The 23,339-nt window shown below is 33.3% G+C and overlaps 1 protein-coding gene across 3 annotated transcripts; it reads right to left on the bottom strand.

Annotated features, from left to right (window-relative positions):
• Positions 1–4,218: 4,218 nt before the first annotated feature.
• LOC148620899 (uncharacterized) lies at positions 4,219–11,316 on the bottom strand. Of its 3 annotated transcripts, none has more exons than XM_088574765.1 (5): positions 11,169–11,316; positions 7,918–7,959; positions 7,259–7,396; positions 6,439–6,705; positions 4,219–5,322 (listed from the first exon to the last, which is right to left on the bottom strand). In XM_088574765.1, the coding sequence occupies exons 2-5, from the start codon at positions 7,937–7,939 to the stop codon at positions 4,910–4,912; spliced, it is 840 nt and encodes a 279-aa protein (XP_088430891.1). In that variant the 5' UTR covers positions 7,940–7,959; positions 11,169–11,316; the 3' UTR covers positions 4,219–4,909. The 3 variants fall into 3 exon arrangements, with proteins under 3 accessions (XP_088430891.1, XP_088430893.1, XP_088430892.1); XM_088574767.1 differs by lacking the exon at positions 11,169–11,316 and adding an exon at positions 8,485–8,732; XM_088574766.1 differs by lacking the exon at positions 11,169–11,316 and adding an exon at positions 8,152–8,367.
• Positions 11,317–23,339: the final 12,023 nt, after the last annotated feature.

A 23,339-nucleotide genomic window follows, 5' to 3' on the forward strand; every position in this document is an offset into this window, starting at 1 on the left:
ATTGAAAACCGAAGAACAATCTGTATTTTATTGTTTGCTTCCAGGTACTCGAAACTCTGTATAACAATGCAAAATCTTCTAGTTTATGTTTTTCTTACTACATTTATCATATAGACATAGTTATTTGTCATTTTTATGATGATTTTTTACACAGAGAGATTTTTGCCCTTAACACTGAACTCAGCACTCTCTAAATGACAAATCTCCATGCTTTTGAATGGTAGACTAGGACCCATATATCGTGAAATCGCGGGGTCACATGACGATACTTACGTACCCTATTTTGACAGTTTAATTTGACCAATTATAATATCAGAATAAAGGAATGAAAACGATTTTCCCTATCATTTTGGTAAAATAAGTTAAAATTTCATTGATATGCACTAAATCACTGTCTTAAACCCCCGTTTTCGTACATTCTATTGAAAAAATTACAAACATTTGCAGTGATGCAGATATTAAATAATGGTCACATGAAATGAAGAAGACTTAGTGAAAGTATTATGTCAGATCTGTGGGTTTTTTTACATACAGATTGGTCCCATTTTGCCTGATTCTTACCTAGAGTTTCTCAGAGCTGTATAATTCTACAATATTTTATTATTCTATGTAACAAGTGTAATCAAGTTCATTTTAGTCACATATATGATAGACAATTGTATGATTTATTGTTGAATTTTTTTTATTTTTAATGATTTTATATTGTTCTGATTGTAGTCAATGTTTTCTATTGTATGAGTAATTCTGAGTGAGGTGGATATTGGACTGGGGTGGCTTTTGATTTATGACATTACTGATCTTTTGTTGTATATTTAAAGTTTTACAATTACTTCTTATTTATTGATTAGTAACTTTGAAATTGTGTAGTAAATTATTAATTGTGTTTTGACCTACCAGAACGAGTTTCATTGTGTGGATTACATTATTTATTGCATGAACTTCAGTATTGTTGTTTGCAATGTATTGTCTATAGCTTTCAATCACCATTATGTTCCAATATTGGTCATTGCTAATTAGCATGCGTTTACTTTTGTTAAAAGAAGATATAACATGGCATTTAATGAAAGCAGGTGGTTAGATAATGCCTGCAGAACAGTCTAATAAATGTAAACCCCCCTAAAAAATCTGAAGGTACAGGATTACAATTACCCTTCCCCCCCCCCTTTCGAAAGTTCCTCTTTTATTGTGTTTCTTCCCGATTTTTTTCTTAGCTCTCATAAACTTTATTGCTTAGTACATTGTGTATTTGCTAGGATCAAAATTACATGTGATTTTATTTCATTCTCCAATTTCATGTTGAATTTGTGATTTGGTCCTGTGGAATTTTTTACATAAAAATGATGATGAAACATACAGGAATCTGGCTTTATGTATGTGTCATTATTAGTGAAGTTTGATTGAATTTGAAGTGGTGAATTAGTTTTTATTTGTTAAAATTGGCCTGTACATCATATATTGGGAAGGGGGATAAGTACTGATGTAGTCTTATTGTTTGTGGGGTATCAGTTTGTGGTTTTCGTTGATTTGATAAGCCACAAAATTTGTTTTTGAATGAAAAGAAAATATCCTATACATTTGCAGGATGGAATTGTCAAATTTACAAATATTTTTTTTTATTCCAGAATATTAATAACTGACATTTCTACCCTAAACCACAAAAAATGATAACATTATCAAAATAATAAATGAACTTGTAAAATCAAGGATAAAGTAGAAAAAAAATAAGCCACTATGTTCTTGACCAGGTACAAGAATAAACCAAAGTAGCCCCACCACCTCCATAGTGACCTAAGAATTCCAGTGTAAATTTGTATTTTGCACACAAGAGTAAAATAGATTGTAGTTGGATATCCATTTGGCTTGAAGTGGAAGAGACATGGTGGATTCAGATGAGTATGTCTTATTGTGGAAGTCTCTATAAATAGTGGAGGTAGTATGATACAAGAAATATGTGTTGGCATTACATATATGGTGTTGATTCATGATCAGAATCTTGATTTAAGTTCTGTTGCATTGTTCTTATGAACTTTCAAATTACGGTCATGTTGATATCAATTTGTTGTGACATTTTCTTGAACATTAAATGGAGCATGATTAAGACAAAATTAATGCCAGATAAACAGTATTTGCCAGTGTATGAAAGAGATTTTCATGGAATAATATGTGATGGAGACTGTTAATACTTAATTGTACTTGAGTATTGAATTAATGACCATGTATATTATTTCTTGGACACATATTGTAATTACTGCTCAGATAAAGTATTGGTTCTGATCCTATTTGTTGCTGACATCCATCAACTTTTTTGTTATTCGTGTGACATATTTATTTCATCTGATGAAATGTTTGAAGTTTTTTCATCTATTTGTCATTGAATTTCTCCAATGTTTCTAATGCTAAATAAATCAAATACTGAAATTTTGTTGTTTTTAATATTTGTATAATTTAAATGTCATTTCTGCAGTCAAAGGAATATTACTCCATCAAGAAAGAGGTTGCTTGGCAAGTTTTCTTTCTGACTTAGCGCCATCTGGTGTTGGAAGAGTAATCAAGGGAACCAAGGTTATAGCGGTAATCAAAGGAATGTAATCCAGGGACAAAGACATGGAAAACAGACATACACAAAAAAGAACATAAAGTAACTAAAATCATACATACAAAGTAACAAAAGTAAATGAGCAACTCGGACTCCACTAAAAACTTGGAGCATGGACCAGGTGCACCGGTAGGGTAAGCGTCCTGTGCTTTTCTAGAAACATCCGCAGAGTTGCTAATAAAAAGTCAAGTCCGGGGTAGACAAACGAGGAAAGGAAAACTATGACCCGTTGAATAAATCAGTTTTCATAGTGCAGATGGATACACCATAACGATCCACGAGTTCATGATGACGACCATAAAACTTCTGTAGTTGTGACTTCGATCTTGTAGTAACATAACCCTGTTTTAGAAGCCTATTTTTTAGAGTTGTAGTGCGATACAAAAAGTCTGCGTAGTTTCGACAAGCTCTGGCATAACGTATGAGTTGTGATATGAACACTCCATACGCAGGAGCCGAGGGGATGTTGCCACAGATGAAAGGAAAGTTGACAATTCTGAATGAAAAGTATGAAAGAAGGAATCCCAACAGTTTACATTGATGGAACAGGAGTCAACTGATTTTAAATGTCACTGACATGTGTCTCCAAAGTATGGTAAGGATAGGGAAATAGTTTTTTTTTCAGACAAATGCGTGTGATTAAGGTGGTTGAATAGTTTTATGAATTTAAAACACTGACTTCAGATAAATAAATGGTACTTCATGAGGTCATAATTATACCACCGCAATCGAAGTATGGGGGTTTATAGGTTTCACACCATCTCTCCGTCTGTCCGAACTATTTTCTAAGCAGCTTGCAGCATTGTTATGAAATTTTCTTGGATGTATTATTACCACATGGAGATGTGCATACTATTAGGAATTGATGTTTAAGCAAAAAATTGTAGAATTGACGGATGATGGACTTCTACGTTTTTCAACAAAACTTGGTCTTGTGCGTTGTCCGCAACTCCTCCTCAAGGACTTGCAGGATTATTACGAAACTTGATGGAGTGTTAAATTATCATATTGGGATGTGCATATCGTCAGGAATTAATGTTTGAACAAACATGGTAGTAATGACAGCTGTTGAACTTAAACGGTTTTTTTTTAGCAAATCTTGGACTGATGCATTGTCTGCATCTCCTCCTTGACGACTTGCAGGATTGTAACGAAACTCAATGGAGTGTTTGATTATCTTATGGATGTGCTGTGTGCATTCAGTCAAAAACTTGTGTTTAAAGTAAATTTACAGTTATATTCTATCATTGATTTGAGTTTGCAATTGAGTGTTTAAGAAATGGCAGCACATTAGTGTGTCAAAAGTGCTTATAGTCTATTCTTAAAGCAATTGTGTCCAAAATGAATCATGTGTCCACTTTGTTTCCCAAATGTACAGGGTTCAACATGTTGCCGGGGTATTATTGCCGTTATGGGCAATGTCTAGTTTTATTTAAAAAAAAGCCTCTAAATTACTGAATTTAAACTTGATCTCAAGCAACATATATTTGAGACTGCCAAAAATGACACAATACACTGCCTCTTAATGTATAAGAATATTTCACATTGTGTGCTTATCCAGCAACTCACAAAGGGAGGTAATTCTGTTGACTTGTTGGAAATATATCCGAATATAACGAATCTTTATATTTTTTTTTCTTTAATAAATTAGAATTGTACAAAATTTTAATATCCTCTGAACAGCCAATGCACATTAATTAACTCAACAAAATGCACAATAAATTCTACACATTTTTACAACAAGAAACAATACTAAAAATGATCACAGATATTTGAATCACAGTAGAATAATTAAAAAAGCGATTCTAATATCAAAGCAAAGGAAGAAAATATCAAGATATGAATAATTGTGATAAGATACATGGATAAAAAACATGAAAATAAGCACCAGAAAAATGCGTAGTACAAAGCCATAGAGGTAGAAAAGTACGGAAGCCCATTTGGAACGTGAACAAATAAATGACAATGACATCATTATCGTGATATAACTATACTGAGATAACAGTATACAAAACACGTCGAACGAACGATAAAATATGCTATTACAACAATATAGTAATATTTATATAACGATTTGATTATATCGAGATAACAAAATATCGTTTTTGTCCTTTCTGGGCTTTCGTGGAAAGTAGTCTGAAAGTGAAAGAAATAGAAGAAACAGCACCATCCTTCTCCGTCACCAGCTAGCATATTCCTCAACCCGTCTGCACATTTAAATGTGTCTGACTGTCTTACTTGATGTTTAACTAAGAATAAGAATGAAATCCTTTTTCACAATTAAGTCTTGTATTAGTTTTAATTGAGTTCCTTCTATGACTGATCGTTGCTTTCTGTTTTTTCACCTTCCTGAGTTTCAGTTTTATCACCATCTTGTTCTTCGGGTTGTTCACCCTCCTGTCTTTCACTTTGTTCACCAACTTGAGGTTCATTATTTTCCGTTTGTTCTTCCTGTGTTTCAGTTTGTCCTTCTGGTGCACCCGTTTGTTCTTCTTGTGCATCCGTTTGTTCTTCCAGCGTTTCAATTTGTTCTTCTTGTGTTTCAGTTTGTTCTTCTGGTGCATCCGTTTGTTCTTCCTGCGTTTCTATTTGTTCTTCCTGCTTTTCAGTTTGTTCTTGCGTTTGTTCTTCTGACTGTTCCTCTGGAGCAGGGTCTTCCTGTTCTGTGTGTGTTTCCGGGGAATCTTCAACTTGAATTTCCCCAGGATTGAAAAATGAAGAAAGCTCTGAAAAAGATGCACAGATGTTTTCAAGACAGTAGGATGATATACCACAATTTTCACTTTTTTTCAACTCGGACTGCAGAAAGTAGTAACATCGCATTGTGGATTCTCAAAAGACTTCATGTTTACTTACATACGTTCGAATAAATTATTCGTCTAAGCTTTGTCGGTAAAGTGGCATTGAACAGATCTACATGAAAAAGTAAAAAAACAAAAAACAAAAAACGACACTTTAAAAAGTTAAAAAAACACGACAATTTCTTGTAATTTAATTTCAAATGAGTGACAGTGCAAATTTTACTATTGATTCGTTATTATAACGTTATTTTGTTTAGGACTATTTGAATAGCGGAGTACAGACCAATTGGCGCTAAATTAAAAACTGGTACATGCTCCGAGTTTTTTAGTGGAGTCCGAGTTGCTCATTTACTTTTGTTGCTTTATATATATTATCTTATTTATTATATGTTCTTTGTTGTGTTTGTATGTTTTCCATCTCTGGTCTTTGTCCTTGGATTACATTCTCTTGATATCCGCTAAATCTTGGTTCCCTTGATTACTCTTCGTAATTACGTCAAAGTACCAAGCTAGGTTATACAAAATAACCTGGTTTGCTTAAAGAGAACCAACCAATCAGAAATCTTGTTACAAGTATTCTTAAACTATAAACCTATACACTTTAAATTTAGTCTTCAGTTATATACAGAAATATACATTATAAGTTCTAACAGAAGTAAGTTAACAATATTTATTCGTTATTTAACAATTTAATGACTAATTGTTATATAGAACGAACAAGGTATTAAATGGAGATATGATGGTGGAAACCTGTATAAGCTTGACTTTGGGACAATGCCATTCATGTGTACTTTTCATCTTTGAGTGTTTAAAGCTTCTGCTTGTTGTAGCTGTCTTCATAACTTTAATCGTTACTTCTTGACTTTTCAAGTTTTTAGCTTTTAATTACTTTTAGCTTTGTCCGTAGTTGCTCTTCAGAAAACTTCGGACCCAATTATAAAAAAAAACGGGTCTAAATGATCGTCTTCTTTTCAATGTGACCAAACTCGCATTTCTTAGCCTACGTGCTAGATGTAGGAATATTTGGAAGGATTGTCAAACCTTGTGCCGTAATCGTCCCGTCGCCACTTAAATCAATGGTCTGAAGCTCTTGTCGGAACTCCTCGGCCTCCTCGTCATTAAGCTGTTCGTTCCCTTTCGATTTAAGGATTCCTAGTAATTCATCGATTGGATAACCAGCTTCGGGATTGTCAGAGTTAGAAAACAAAACATTTAATGCCTCGACAATGTCGTTTCTTGCCTGGTCTTGTGACACCAAACATTTTGAGATCCAATCGTTATACTCGTCTTTGGACAGACCTGGTACAGCTGCAAAGTTCAAGATTAATTTACAATATTTTATGTGTGTATGTGTGTGTGATATTTCATATATTTCCCACCTTTAAAATACCTCATAGACACCACCAGTATGTCTTTGACAACCTAAAAGTACAATATATTTAACTGTGAAACAAATAGGCACTGAAGACGTTTGATTGCTTCGTCACACTTAATTGATACCCCAGCAAAATATCAAAATTCCAAGTCTCAGAAATACTAAGACTAGTTTCTTTTATAGCATGTTTCATGTCACAAATTACTCCTATCAAGGTCTACCTCTATCGTAGACTACAAGACATGATAACTGACCATCTCAAAGACAAAGGGCGATGCGATTGCCCTACCGGTGCATTTAATCCATCTTAAATGATTGATTAAAATCCTTCCTCATTTCTTTAGCCATTTGTTTTATTTGGCAACGTTAAGAATTACAAAATGAATTTGATTAACAGCTGAACTTATATTTTAATATTCTTCCGACAAAAGAAAACATGATATTTAACTGATTAATTACAAAAATCATTGTAAGTGGAAAACTCACAGTCTTTGTCGAAATTTTCAAAAACAGTATCGACGGCTTCGTCTGTAGGATTATTATTCAGGACTTGTAGAATGGTTTTGAATGCATCTCTAGTGACCACGCCATCGGTACAGTAGTTATCAAATAACTGGTCCAATTCTGAAATGTATCAGGTTGATTTGTTAGTGTTTTAAGCCTGGCGGAAATATTTGAGTCTATGTGTACGTCAGTTGTTGTGCTTGAATAAGAACACAAACCAGAATTACCGTACTTCAACGAGTAATTTAACAGTTGGGGTAAGCTTCTATATTTCTGTTACAATAGAAATCATTTCTTATCTCTGAACACTAAAACAAGAATGACGGTGAACAATTTCACACAAAAATTAATTACAACTATTTTATATATAATTTTCTTTCATAAAGGCATTTCCTATAAAAGATACACACGCTATTCTGTTAGAACTAAAAATAAAATGTATGCACAAGACTTTTTGCACACACAGGGTTGGTTGACGCACCATGTTGATATCGAGCATTTTAGAGCAAACTTGAGCCCGGAACTTCCCTCTTGAACTGCAGAACATAATACAATAGAGTTTCATGGGCCCTCGAGGGGCATAAGAATTATAAACCATGAACAGACTGTTAGGAAATGCATACAATGTTATAAATACTTACTCGCTTGATTAGCTTCCTCCATGATATGTTATTTTCTTCGATCTGAAATCAGAATGTAATGATGATATTTCTATTTAGTATACTTAGTAACCAATGATCTTTATGGTATTATTGAAAGGAATTTTATTGCTTGCTTCTGTCCATCTACCTGTGCAAGTATAGAACAGTATCATTTCTTTTCCAGTTAAATTTACAATTTAAGGGCCCACGTAAGGGCTTTTCACCATTTATTACCTTTTAACACATCCACTCTCATTCAAACTGTCGTAATTAAGCCTAGTTGTAAAGACCCATTCCACATGCCTGTGCTATTTTTTCAAACAGGGATACTCTAATCTTTTCTAAAGTCCCCTAACACCTTAAGTTAACTAACGTTAACTATCCTCAATGACTTTATCAGCACTTGGTAAAAAAGGCCACTGCTTAAGTACAAGTCCTCGTAAGAATCCGGCAAACTGTATAAAATCTAATTCACAAATGTAAAAACCTAACGTTCAAAAGGTTAACATTCCATGCACTCATATTGTCCTTTTTTACAATGAAATTCTAGAAAGTTTGAATTTTTACCAGAATAGTCTGCCCAATCCGAAGAAGCCGACGATTTCCGCCACACTAAATATGCAAGAAAAGCCGAATAGCTCGCTCTTTCAGTGCATCATAGAATGGTATAACTCAATTTTACAAGCAAGATATGGCAAATTGGCATATACATATTTGCTCTGATGCTACAAACATTGATATCATACTGTCAAAGCAGTGTTTACGTTTTCATACACTGCATGATTATCACAAAGACTGGTACGACAACCATTACTTTATGATTGAAGCCTCAATAAATGCAACTCCGATAAGTAAGAATAGACTTAAAAAGATTTGATAGATTTTGGACCTAGTGTAAAGTTATTTTACAATATTACCCCCGCAATGCAAATATTTAAATAAGCAAAGATTTTGAATGAAATGTGTATTAATACCTAAAGAATTTAAATATCCCGACCTCCCCTTACAAACAGAAATTTACTATTATTTCTTCTTAATGAATTTGTTCGTTGGCTTGTAACATTTAAATCAAGTAAGTAAATACGCCGAAAGGTGATATTATTCTTATAAATATATTTGACTGCTTGTTGACCGTGTTTTTGTTTCTGAATTTCAAAGTGCATACTTTAATTCATTTCGAATTTTCTCTGACCCCCTGCAATCCTCCTCTTTTTTATTGGGATATTTATACGTACAAAAAAAGATTGCATATACAATTAAAGAAATAAAGGATAACATGGTTGAAATCTTTTAGGTCTACCTCGTTAAATACATTCAACATTCAATTGGTGTCATGATATTTTCATTTTTATTATGTTTTATTTTAATTCATAGAAGGTCGCGACGACACATACTAGATTTCCCTAGATTTCGATACCTGACGAAACTTTTTCAAGCGATCCATATACACATTGGAGACCAATGACTTCGTTCCGCTCGCATAAATCAAACTTCGACTCCAGCAATAACGAAGTCAGTTCCCCAACATTTAAAAAACTGAAGAATGAAAATCTTGTATGGTCCTATTTCATTTTAAAAGTTATTATTTACATAATCATGTTTGCTGAGCAAAATATAGTTGACTTTGGTGCATGCATAAAAATCATAACACATAATGTACATTTTAGAGTATATTAAACAATACCGAAATCGAAAAGTTCATAGTATTAAGTATACCTTTTAAATAGTACAAAAGGTCAAACATATCGAAAGTGCTAGTGATATCTTAATTGGGAGTAAAACATCTGGACTGAAAAAACGTCTTTTATATCATATATCGAACTCTGGACCCAAATTATTAGAATCCGCTGCAACTACTGGGGATTATTACAACAAAATTTTTAGCATACAATTCTTCCAGTAGAACCTTCTAATTAAGACAGCATGAAAAATATGTACCTTCAGAGTGCTTTAGGCAAATAAGAGAGATACTAACAAGTATTTGCATCTGATAATTAGACTTGTTAATTATGCTTACTCATAAAATTAAAACAAACACCTAATGACACGAATTTCAAATACACCTTTCAATATTTGAAATATTTTGGCATGTCTACGTTCATCTAAGGATATGAAACATGAAACACAATGTATACTTGAGTACCAATATTTGTTATAGGTTTAAGTTCGAACTATTTCTACTTCTGCACATATCCTATTACTTACTACTACATGTACGGAAGCGTATAAGGCCAGTATTGGTATTTTGTTTTTTTTTTTTAATTGTCGTCTTTAAAGTTGGAATTATCGACTTTTAAGTCAGAAATTCCAACTTTGATGTCGATTAATGTCGATATTCAAGTTTTAAAGTCAATCATCGACATTTTGAAAACAATAAAATACAGTGGCCCTAATACGCTTCCGTATACATGAGGTAATGTCACGCTTACGCACGTATTACATACGGACATGGAACATGTGGTCACACTGTCCTTGCTCCTGTCGGATAGCTTAAACTCACACTTTTTTCTTCACATGTTTCACTTTAATTTCTTCTATCGCATGAATATAGCTGAAATATTGCTGCCCGGGGGTTAAATCCCAACAATCAATCAATCACTTTGATTTCTTGGTATCTTGATCAAATTTCATGCAGTTTAAAATGAATTATCCCCCTCACCCGAAAATTTTCTCCTATGATAAAATGATACAAATATTTCAATAAAAATAGAGAGAAGTGGTACGTTTTTGGCAATTTATAAGTATTTGGACGCATGAAAACTTTTAAACCAATATTCTCATTCTTATGTGTCCACTTTCGTCGAATATAAGAAGATATAGCAACTTTATGACAAAAATTCTAGCAATAACAGAGGCTTGGTAGGTTGGTAAGTTACTTTATGACTTCTTGTCGGTATGAATGTACGGAATTCCTACCTCTTACGTTGAGGGAGAATGTCACAGTGAGTAAGAAGGGAAAGAGAAAGCAAATATATAAACGACCTGCACTATACTAAACTGTAAAAATCTGTTGTGTTCCACGCGGATAGCCAAGGCTACCGTCCACGTTACAGAAGTTTAAATGGATATTTATCCCATTTAAATAACATTTGAACCTACTGTATTGAATGTTATGATAAAACATATATGATTATAGGAGAAATTCTCATCTTACAAAAACATCACTTAACAATGAAATTGTTTTAGATAATTGCATTAACAAATTAATTTTAGAATCAATTTGTTTTAATTAATGTAAATGTTCAACTCACCTTCCCGTGTGATGGATTCTAACTTTTTGCTGGTTGGTAAGCGGAGTCTGTTTTGACAACAAAGTAGTATAATATATTCATGTTATCTGGGTAGTTTCGCTCAAATAACTCCTTAAGTAAACTGTGACGTCGTGTGTGATTTAAAAGGGTCTAAGGCGTTGAGTGAGATAGTCTACAATTAAATTTTATTGACTTTTTATTGAAAATCAGCAGTTAAGTCCTGACTTTTGAACTTTCGTAGATTAAAATTTTTAAATTCCCTCTTTTGGCCTCCATTTTGAAAGAAGAGCGTTCATAGCAACCACACCATCTCTCAAGAGGAAGATTTAAATGAATTAAATCTTAATGTGAAATACTAGTGAAATCACTTGGAACATTTCATTTCAAAGTTGTGTCAATTATTTTCTGGAAAAGAGTTATGTAAAAATACAGCAAAAAATAATGTAGGCCCAGTTTACATTTTGTTCATAAATACATGAGATTTTAATTCTCCCGACACACCCTCAACTTATATATATATATATATATATATATATTTATGAATATTGCTTAAACGTATGTTATTCATTTGTCAAGTATTTACAAATATACCCCATAGAGACGCAACTTCAACGAACAGAACAGTAATATGTGTAGCAGAATACAATGTCACCATATTATGTAAATTAATTAGCACGATTAAAGCAATATTATAAAACACAGAACCCAAGTGACAAAGATAAAAGAAAAAAACAGACATACAAACAATGTTTGCAATACGAACACGGACAAACAAAAGAAATTGAAAGTAAACGAGCAATAATTGACCAGGTGATCCGGTAGGGTAATTTAGAAACAGAAACAAAGCAGTGAATTGTAGTTAAAACGCTTTTTAAGATTTGTTGTTCTTGTCTGTTTTGAAGCAAAAAATGTGTAGAGTTTGTCAACTTCGATCACAGTTATGACAATGTAGACAAAACGGAAATATTAGATTGAATGCAAACAAACATATTGCTTCATAGGCAAATATTTTTTTTTTTTCAAATGATATTGAAGTGATTTGTATGTGAAATGGACTTAACATGAACATCTTGACGGTTCGACGCGTTTTAATGTTAGGTAAATTATTTCACAAATGTTATTTGATCAAACCAGATGAAAATCGCGTGAAATTCGTGTGAAATCACGTGAAACGTCTACATGTGTACAAGCATGACAATTGAATACTTGTGAGTTTGAAAAGACATGAAGATGAAAAAAAATTACCGATTCGTAAACCGGATTTTCCTCAGTACCATTAATTTGGAAAAAAAAATCTGTAAAAAATCCATTTTTTTTTTGTAATGAAGACGTTCATTTCGCTATTGTTGTAACAATCACCAAAGAGTTAGAACGAGGGAGTAGGAAAGTATGGTTATGATCAATCATGATCTTTTCAATAAGAATACTTTTTTTTCTTTTTAAAAAAAATGACAATTGTTGACTATTTTATGGATATGGATCCGAATATGGATCGAATTAGTGTTGGGTATTTTTTTTTTTTTTTTTTTTTTTTTTTGTGTGTGTTACCCTTATCTACACATTTTTTTATACATAACTCCAAATATTAAACCGACAGGACATACACGTGGGTTAAAAATACTTTAATCTTAATAAAAAAAATAACAATAACGGATACTCAGGTAAGCACGTATTTTGTTTTCATTTCATTTCATCTATCCCTTCATTAGTTTTCAAATGAATAATGACGATATTTGAGCCACGCTACATCACAAGACGTGAAACAAACGGTCGGCATTCCAATGGGAACAAATTGTGCTCCTTTACTTGCTGACCTATTTCTTCACTCTTATGAGGCTGACTTTATAGCTGATTTGATCAGAAAGAAAGAATATCATTTGGCTAGATCCTTCAATCTCAGTTTCCGCTATATAGATGACGTATTATCTTTAAACAATCCTAATTTCGGGGATTTGATACATCGCATCTACCCAAAAGAACTTGAGATAAAGGATACTACAGACACTGTGAAGTCAGCCTCATATCTTGACCTACACTTAGAAATCGATGGTAAAGGAAAACTATTGACCAAACTTTACGACAAACGTGATGACTTTTCATTCAGAATTGTCAACTTTCCTTTCGTTTGTGGCAACATTCCTTCGGCTCCTGCGTATGGAGTGTTCATATCACAACTCATACGTTATGCCAGAGCTTGTCGAAACTACGCAGACTTTTTGTATCGCACTACAACTCTAAAAAATAGGCTTCTAAAACAGGGTTATGTTACTACAAGATCGAAGTCACAACTACAGAAGTTTTATGGTCGTCATCATGAACTCGTGGATCGTTATGGTGTATCCATCTGCACTATGAAAACTGATTTATTCAACGGGTCATAGTTTTCCTTTCCTCGTATGTCTACCCCGGACTTGACTTTTTATGAGCAACTCGGCGGGCGTTTCTAGAAAAGCAGAGGACGCTTACCCTACCGGTGCACCTGGTCCATACTCCCAGTTTTTAGTGGAGTCCGAGTTGCTCATTTACTTTTGTTACTTTGTATGTATGATTTTAGTTACTTTATGTTCTTTGTTGTGTGTGTCTGTTTTCCATGTCTGGTCTTTGTCCCTGGATTACATTCTTTTGATTACCGCTATGACCGTGGTTCCCTTGATTACTCTTTCGAAAGGATCCTTGCGTTATATTCGAACTTATTTCTTGTACGGCTTGAGTCAGTCGATCTTCCTTGCCGTTGAATAACCACTTTCGCTTTGCAATCAGATTTGTTATTTAAGAAGCGAACGTTACAGAACATGCGCGGATTAAGGTCACCAGAAGTCACATGCATACGAATTTATCTAGGTCGATTTTTTGTCTTGCAAGACAATAAATATATAACCACCTATTTCATGTATTGAATGCATTTTATGTGTGGATATCAAATGAAACTATACAGGAAAAGTACAAATCAGTAGAAATAATTCAAAGTTAAGGTATATTTCAACAGAAAAAAAAATTGACAGCTAATGCAGCTTTAAAACATTGTTATCGCTCGGGGTAAAGCAATGCGTTATAAATGGTTAGTTCGTGGTAAAACGATAATAAAACGGAGTTCCTGTGATTTATATCTTTAATACTATATCTTTAAAAAATTGATTGATTAATTGTTGGGGTTTAACACCCGAGCAAAAATATTTCAGCTATATTCAGGCGATGAACATGAAAGGGATGATATGATAAAATGATGATGAAATGAAGAAGGGATGGGATACAAGGATAATAAGATCGATAAATTTTGATTGCCACAAGTAAAAAGAGAGGGATGGGTAGGGTCGGGCAATTTAGCCTCCTGTGGCGGAGCGCAAAGGTTCCTATTCCTATCGAATACCACAGCAGGGTTCTTTAACGTGCAGGAAACGTGGCATTTTTCCCAACACGGTGCACCACTGTGGTTTGCGGTCAGGTTTTCTGTATTACAGCCTGACAACCCCAGTATGTAACACGCCAGGGGTACCCCATTCCACCATCTGGGGCACACATCCCAGTTGCTCTGTGGGCAGAGCGCCTAGCCCCCGGCTAGGTTTCTGAGCACTATTTAGTCGCCTTTTACGACAAGCTTAGCGCTGCTGCAGGCCTATTCTTTTGACAACCGGACCTGCACGGGGCATCTTTAAAAGAAAACATCTTCTAATGTAATAGGAGAACTGCAGCGAATTTTAGAGTTTTGAAATTGATGTTAAATCTCTGTAGAAATCAGTTATCAATTTCAACAATATCAAGATTATTAAAAAAGAAGTCTGATGTTTTCATTAAAACTGAGCACAAAAATTCATAAATTGAAATGATGAATGTTTAATGCCAGTAATGGTTTCAACGTCCGTAGTTTTATCAAGACTAGTACGGTACTTAGAAAAAGGTCGGAACTGTTGCACATGAAGAGTCACTGTCCATAGATTCTGCCTTTCGCTTGTTTGCTACATCATTACTTGCTGTTTCACTATTCCTTTCAATAGGGGTTTTCATGGTGTTTCTGGTGAAAATGTTAATGAAGTTCATAATATAGTACTTCCGGAAAAGCGTTTAACATACTGGAATAAATTCCCCAAAACTCCGGTAACTGTCAAGTCTATACAAGAATATACATTTGGAGACGCTATCTGTTCGAAGTGTTGTAAGTTTTTTTTAAATAATTGATGCTTTCTAATGTCAATTTGGTGGATTACATTAGGTTTTATTATAAAGGTTTTTACATTGAGTACAGTAAGGGCATGTATTTTAAATCAACTTTGATAATTAAAATAAATACATACAATACGACAAAACACACAACAAAAACAAGTCGTGATTAGATCGATCATAGATACTTTTACAAAAAGATCTTCTAATTTATAATTGACATATAACTTTTTTTTGGATACCTTACGAAAACAATACGCATTCAAATGTCAGTACTAAATCTGGTTATGAAATATGATATACTTAAACAAAATAAATGTGTCCCTTTTATCAGCGGCGTGTTTAAGCCTATAATAAATTTGGATTTCCCACTTACTTCGTCGTTCTAAGCGAAATGTATTCAACCAAACAAATTTCATAACAAAATCGAACACCCTTTAATGTTCTGGTGATAAATTATTTCACGTTTAATGATCATGAGCATCTGTTAAGAAAACATACAATCGTACGATGCACAAATAACCATATATGAAATATGGACTTTAAATATTTGTATGTCTACGAAAGTTAGTGGGACAAACTTTCCATGAACACATTAAACCCATCAATAACGATTTATACTGAAGAGTAATTCACTTCCAGGGGAGGAATGTAATGTAAAATAAAAATAAATTAATCATATATATTGTAGATGTAAACTTGAGTCTATAGTATATATAATATGTACGTCTCCTTAGTATTTGGATGAAAACAAAAGTTATTCGGATACGGTAAATACTATTATACATTTGAAAACAAATTTCATTGATTTTTACCATTAAAAAAAAACCCACAAACCAAACACTTCAAATCATATTAAGAAGTTGTAAATCGAAGTCACACAATTTGTATTTTACCATCTGCCAACAAAAAAGCAAGGCAATATGTTAGATTCATTACATATATATTTAAATTCATGAGTCAAGTTGGTACAGCGAAAGAAAGAAAACAATACGAGTGAAGATGACTGATAGTTGTTTATCACTTTAACCTTTGAAGATTTCGTTACATTTACAAATGTGTCGCAAGTTCCAAGCAATGATTGTTCATCATTGTTGTACTGCGCCGAGAAAGAAATGTATTAGGCACTTATATCAAACATTATTCAGCTCGATTCAACAGTTTTTGCACACGATATTTGTTTTGAAACATTGTCCTTAATATAAAATACCAATCACATAAATACTGCAAACTTTGGAATGTTGTACATGACTCTTCGTGTTTCAGGGAGTAACCTCTCATCAGCAGCATCAGAGCTAAATACATAAAAATAAAAATAGGAAGCCAAAATCCAGCACCAATAAATAAGTTCTACCAAAACATTTCAAAGAAGCTAATGTTTTTGTAGGTACCATGCTTACTACAAGGTTTGACGCATCAGTGTACATGCCTTTCAAATTGTGCTCTACTAAAAAATTCAGCAAATAATCTAATAGAGGTCTGTAATTCTTTTATGTTTGCATCTAGTGCGGTTCAAAACCAATTCTGAGCCCATATGAGTCCACTTCTAGTAAATATACACAATCAATTTAATTACATGTATGCAAAAACTTTATATATACGATACCTTATAAAATTCGAAAAAAAGTCAAGAAGGAAACGACCGAATGTTGTATTTATTCGAACGTGTTACAAAAAAAAATATTCCAAAACTAGATATATGTTAATTTCCCATTAAACATTGAAAAAGTGGAGGTAAAATTGATAAGTAAACCAAGATAATGCCGACCTAAATTATTTGCAAATAACCCTATTGTTTGGATATTCAAATGAGAATTTCTGATTTTATCAGATTTTATAATGCAATTGCTTGACAGTTTTTCTATCAATTATGTATCGAATTCAAGTCAATTATCTTTTAGTAGCGATTAAATGTATTGTTTCGTTTAATTTCGGAAGTTATTCCACTGGATATCACCCGCGTGTATTGGACTGTATTCAGTTGTAAAATTTAGAATGATACACCCTGCAATTAAATACTATCTTTTTCTTATGACAGTTGTTCCATTGCTTTTTACACAGGAAGAATTGCAACATGTATTGTCATATGTTTTAAAGCACGTGGAAAGCAAAAAAAGAATCATTTGTTTGTGTCCATATAATAACACATAGAATCATATGTTTTCAAAAATTATACAAGTACCATACTTTTTCCACATACATAAAGTCCAGTGGTAAACTTATGATTATCATACAATTATTATTTACAATTTTATTCCGAACAAATGGTTCTAAACACGAAAACATATGACAATCGTGTTTAAGGTGAATTTCAAAACATATGTCAAACATAGGTTTTCGTGGTATAATTCAAAACATATGAAAAGATATGTTCTGTTGTTTCTGTGTATCTTTTTTTCAGTGAAATGTAAATATCTAGATGTTTTATTTATTAATACAAATCTTTCAATTCTTTTGAAATGTGATAGTTAAATTGTTCAAAGGGACACAACTAATACCAGAAAGTTGAAAAAATGAAAAGAAAAAAGTAAATGCACCACTCAAATAATGAAAGTACAATAACTGGTATATCGACATGCTAAACTTTAGGCTTGTCCAAAAATGTATATCATACTATTTTCCCAGGCCCCATTCATCAACAAAGATATGAGTTTTGTCAACTAATGGTTTAAACTTTTGTTCTTAAAAACGACGTAATTGTAGAATAAAATATCCAGATCTGTTACAGATTCTGGACAGACCAAGATGGATATACGACCAAGGCCAACGAAATCAATTGCATTTGTACGATTGTAAACACATTGGTGTTCAAATAGATTTTTTCTGCATTTTTAAAAAAAAATGCCTTTTACAACCCACACAATGCCTCGTACTTTCATAATTATAAATGTTGTTCATCCCATTAACCAGTGATTTAAAACATTAAATAGTAATAAAAAAACGAACAATTTATACTTTGATCATGGCTTGATTAAGACAATCGATATTTGGCTTCGTTATGTATGCTTTAAAACGTGATAATGTAATCGATTAGTGATCGGAAGGGTTTTTAAACATTTTTAACAATTTAATATTTCAAAATATTTCCAAAATTGCATTCGATCACCCGCATTGCTTCAGTTATTGGATGTTCTTGGAATTATAGTTTTGCTTCTTGGAATTAGTATATCATTTACAAACAAGTCTGCTTGCAAAACTTTTTTTAGACAGCCTGTTTACTCCAATTAAAATCGAGAGCAAGGACAGCTGTATCACTATATCAAAAACTTCCACAAGGAAAAGGTGTTACAAATTATTTGTAAATTAAAGAAAAAAACATCCTTCTTGTTACGTTAATTAAATCTTATGGAACCATCTTTTTTTAAAACAAGATGAAAGTTACTCATCTTAAAAGATCTTTTGAAGAAATGAAATGAATCATATAACTTTTTGTTCCTTCTGAAAATAGGTACATCATATAACAAAGTGGCATAATACATAATTAACCGAGCAGTGGTTATCATATGAGCGGAGGAGTTTTAGTTTTTTGGAAATTTACCACAATATCATCGTTTTGTTTTTCTCAATAGAAAAATCCTGCATGTACTGGGCGAAACCAAGTATTGCGTCATACAAAAGATTAAACTGATAGATTCAAAATACGAGCATTATCCGCGTTATGTATCGAACTATTCTTAACTGAAAATCAGACATACTCTTTTCTCTCTCCCTCGAATTCCTGGGTACATATTTACAATTTGTCTTCTGTGCTTTTCTCTTTTTCCACGTCTTTTCATTCTTGCTCTTTCTTTGAGTTAATGTTTGTTAAACTATGTTTTTTCGATATTCACTCTTATCAGTAGCATTTAACAAATTGTTTGAGAATAAAACCCCTGAGAAGACAACGTCCCCCTGTAGTCTATCACAAGAGGCAATAATTGTATAGCATGTTTTAAATGTTGATCAAAACATCTTTCCAATATTTATTCTAAATAAAAGCTTGCCGAAGAATTGCGACTTTGTAACACTCATATTTTCATGAGAGTTGAGTTATTGGAATCACGCAATATAAAATATTATGCTGTGTAATTTATTGGGTTAATTATGCGTCAGTAAATAGTAAACTGTAAATGGTAATTAGCTAGATCAGGATTAAGATTAATGTTGTATGCGCAGACTTTCTCACAACCATCTGTTGATTGATCCCAGCATCACAGGATAAAGATCTATAGTCTTCTTTTGATAACATTTTATGACACTATCCCTCGTTGAACATTACACTGTTTTATTAATTGCTTTTGACAAGTAAATATTTTGGTTTGATTGAACTTTAGAAAGTTAGCTATTGGCCATACTTAGAATTTTTAATGTTTTATTTATAATTTGTGGGAGAAGTTTTTTTGGGTGTTATATTCTCTGCACGTTTTTATCTTTAGTTAGCTCACCAGCATGCTTCGCTCTTGTAACATCGAGCGTTACTTATGTTATTTGTAAATATTGTACCATCTATATAACATCATGAAAAACGATATATTTAGAACAGTGGATTCAATACTTAAAATAGTGGAATGCCCAGCTCCTGTTTATTAATTGGTTGACTATTCCGGACTTATACTTTAATTGTTGAACAACATGTCCCCAGTTGTTTAAAGCTGAATGAAATAAAAAGAGGGGGTTGGGGATAAAATGATAAAAAGGGACTTCCAGTTTCCAACGTCTAAGATTTTTCTTACCTATTAAACAAATTTAGTTCAAAAGGTGTTGTGTAAATGAAATTGCATCGATTATTTAATGGCTAACGTTACAAAAACAAACTATGGTTATTAAGCACAATAAAGCAAAAACTTAATCACGAAAGTCAATATTAAGGACTTTCAACAAAGAAATTACTTGATGAAGCAGCCTAACGAACAATTGTTTTAATTTGTATAAAAACACACATTCATCAGCTCTTGAGAAACATTGTCAACTTTTACGTCATAGGAAATACTGTATTTACCGAATTGTGAATAGTGGCAATGAAATGAAATGCTATTAAAATATATATGACGCCGAAGAGATAGTGTCTACATGTGATGTGATACCAGTCATCTCACGCTGTACAATGTAGCAAAAAGCTATTTGATGAAGGAAAATGTTTACTTTTTTTCTGAATGCCGTGAGCCTTTTTGAAAATGTATTAATTTATTCTAAAATTCTCTTAATATTTGACCTTTAACCGTTTTTTTTATTATGGTTTCCCTTCATCCTATCTATTTTGATTCAATACCGAACACAATTAACAAAATATTACCCAATTACATATTACATTTTCATGCTTTGATTTCATTATAATGGTTACCCCTTGGATGGTTGGTCGAACGTATAAATCGACGTGGCTGTGCCACCCATACTGTCATTTTGTTAATTTGAGCAAACCATAAAGATCATGAGAGTCACGGTTCCGCAGCAATCGAATCAAAAGCCGATCTCGCATTGCTCCCGGTTTTCTGTGATGTCACAATCGACATCTAGCATAGTCATGCAGTCTAGATAGACGATGTCAATACGATTATTGTTAACGTTGTTCATCGTCGTTGAATTTTAATAACTTAAACACATGAACACCATAGCTGCTCAGATTTAAGAAAAATATGTACTTGAGTCATTTCATTCCTGTTGCAATAAGCATGTGGAACGTTTTAGTATGTTTTTCTACTGATCTTCTGGCTTGAAAATAAAAGAAACTATATCATAATTATAACGAAAAACTTACTACTAAGAATTAACATGAATTTATACGTATAAAACACAGATTGTAACAAAGGCAACACTTATTTGGTTTACCTTTCAATCTCATGAAAAGTACAAGAGGACATATATAGAACTGCAAATATTCAAATATAGTACATGTGTCAATTTGCTTTAATAATAACGGGTTTCTGTGTAATTATACATTTTGGTTAGGAATATTGACTGCTTTAGAGTTTGTGACTTTACAGCATAAAACAGTGTGTATGATCATTAATGTTTGAATTTCAATTTGTACATTAGAAAAACACATCAAAAGTCTTTGGCCATAGTGCAGTGTTAGTTCTCCTATTTTAAAAGTCATTTATCAAACTATCTAAAATACCAAAACTACCATAACCCGATACTCAAAATAAAGTTATTTGTATACCTTTCTTTGGACTACCACACTCTACTCCCTCTTTCTTGTAGGTCTTTCCGTTTATTAGAAAACCCTGTGGAAATCTACCGAAACCAGAAAATCCGGAAAAATTGCGGAAGTAGGAACAAACTGTGATCCTCTCATGATTACCGGATAAAGGACAGAAATCGATCAGGTGAAGAAAACTCGGTACCGGTTGCCCCAAACCTTGGTCGATCGAATGTGCCAAAGTGTCCTGAAAACTCATGCCAGTGTTCCTAATACTGCCAAAAGTATTTACTAGGATACGATTAGGGATATCAGAAAAAGCATTCGTGAATGAAAATTGTCGATCATCTGAGACTGACGAAAATCTACGACTAAAGTCTATTAATTCTCTTTGCACCGTGTATGAATTGCTTTGTAATAATTTACTTGGTCTGTTGCCTGAAACTCTGAAAATTCTTCTACTCAAACTTTCTCTTGGTCTACGCATACTAAGACGACCGCCTACTACCAACTGGAACGGATCTATTCGACCTAAATTCAGATATCTGTTACCAATATCATCCATTCTATTTCTTCTTGTGAACCTGTAGATGTAGCTCGCACCAGGTATATTTAAACTCTGCAGGTTAGTATTTCTTGAAAGAAGAAACGAGTTTATACTCAAAAATCCTGATCTTCTTATGGATCTTTGAGGAGACATTGGGTAATAAAATGGTTATCTATTCGGAATCAGTTCATTCGGATCATTCCATATAACTCTGTGTCTCCTACGTGGGTGATCAAAATATAGATCTGATAGAATGATGGCATTTGTTAGTGTAATCCCTCCAGGAGAGAATCCTACTCATCTATCAATTCTGAAGTCGGAACGGTCAAAGAGGCATACCACGAGCGTTGAACTTAACAAGATCAGAAAACATTATTATACTTATTGATATTGACATACCTTTTTCAATACTTCGGGAACAACTGTGAAATATGAAAAAGAAATATTGATTGAATAATGCAAGTTATAAAATTTTCCATTTTAGCAAGTTTTCAATGTTACTTTGTAGTGATTGAAAATTCAATATAAAACCCCCTCCTCAATTGATGTTGTCATATTTTCATTTAACATACCTAGAACTTTGAAAAGCAGTGCAATCTTAAAAATAGAACGACTGATTTATATATATTACGAGGTCCAGCGCCATCGACCAATCGGCCGGCAAGGCTATTTAGGCTATATAGCCTGGCTGGCCAAGTGGGCTAGGGCGTTCCAGAGTTTCAGGCAACAGACCGAATAAATTATTACAAGGCAATTCAGAATATATATATAAGGGTCTGAAAAATTCCCAACGATATCAGAACTGTCAAATGTGCGAAGAAAATTTTTTTTGTTGTTTCCTCCGCGGGACTCGAACTCGTACCGCTGTGACATCTATGGCAACACCGCCTGCACAAAATCCAGCGCCCTAGACCACTCGGCTAGCAAGGCTATATAGCCTAAATAGCCTCGCTGGCCGATTGGTCAAGGGCGCTGGACCTTGTACAGGCGGTGTTGCCACAGATGTCACAGCGGTACGAGTTCGAGTCCCGCGGAGGGAACATAAAAAAATTGACAGTTCTAACATCGTTGGGAATTTTTCCGACCTACTATGCTTACTTTATCTTCCTGTATCAATTGTTGCGATGGAGCAGTATAGAGAATAGAGTCGTCACATTTTGAGACGTATATTATATATATGTATTATGTGTGAATGGATAGTATCAGAGCATGAGAAAATGGATTGACAAAATGGAAAAAAAACACATAATTTACCACAAATACATCAAATCCAACTTTTGATGTTAAATTGCAAAAGGCAATGCTCTAAATATTTCATGTGTGGTCACTGAAAATATTGTAATATTTTTTT

Source organism: Perna viridis, chromosome 3 (genome assembly GCF_037379345.1).
Source record: "Perna viridis isolate PV_CMFRI_1.1 ecotype Kerala chromosome 3, ASM3737934v1, whole genome shotgun sequence".
NCBI classification, from domain to species: Eukaryota; Metazoa; Mollusca; class Bivalvia; order Mytilida; family Mytilidae; genus Perna; species Perna viridis.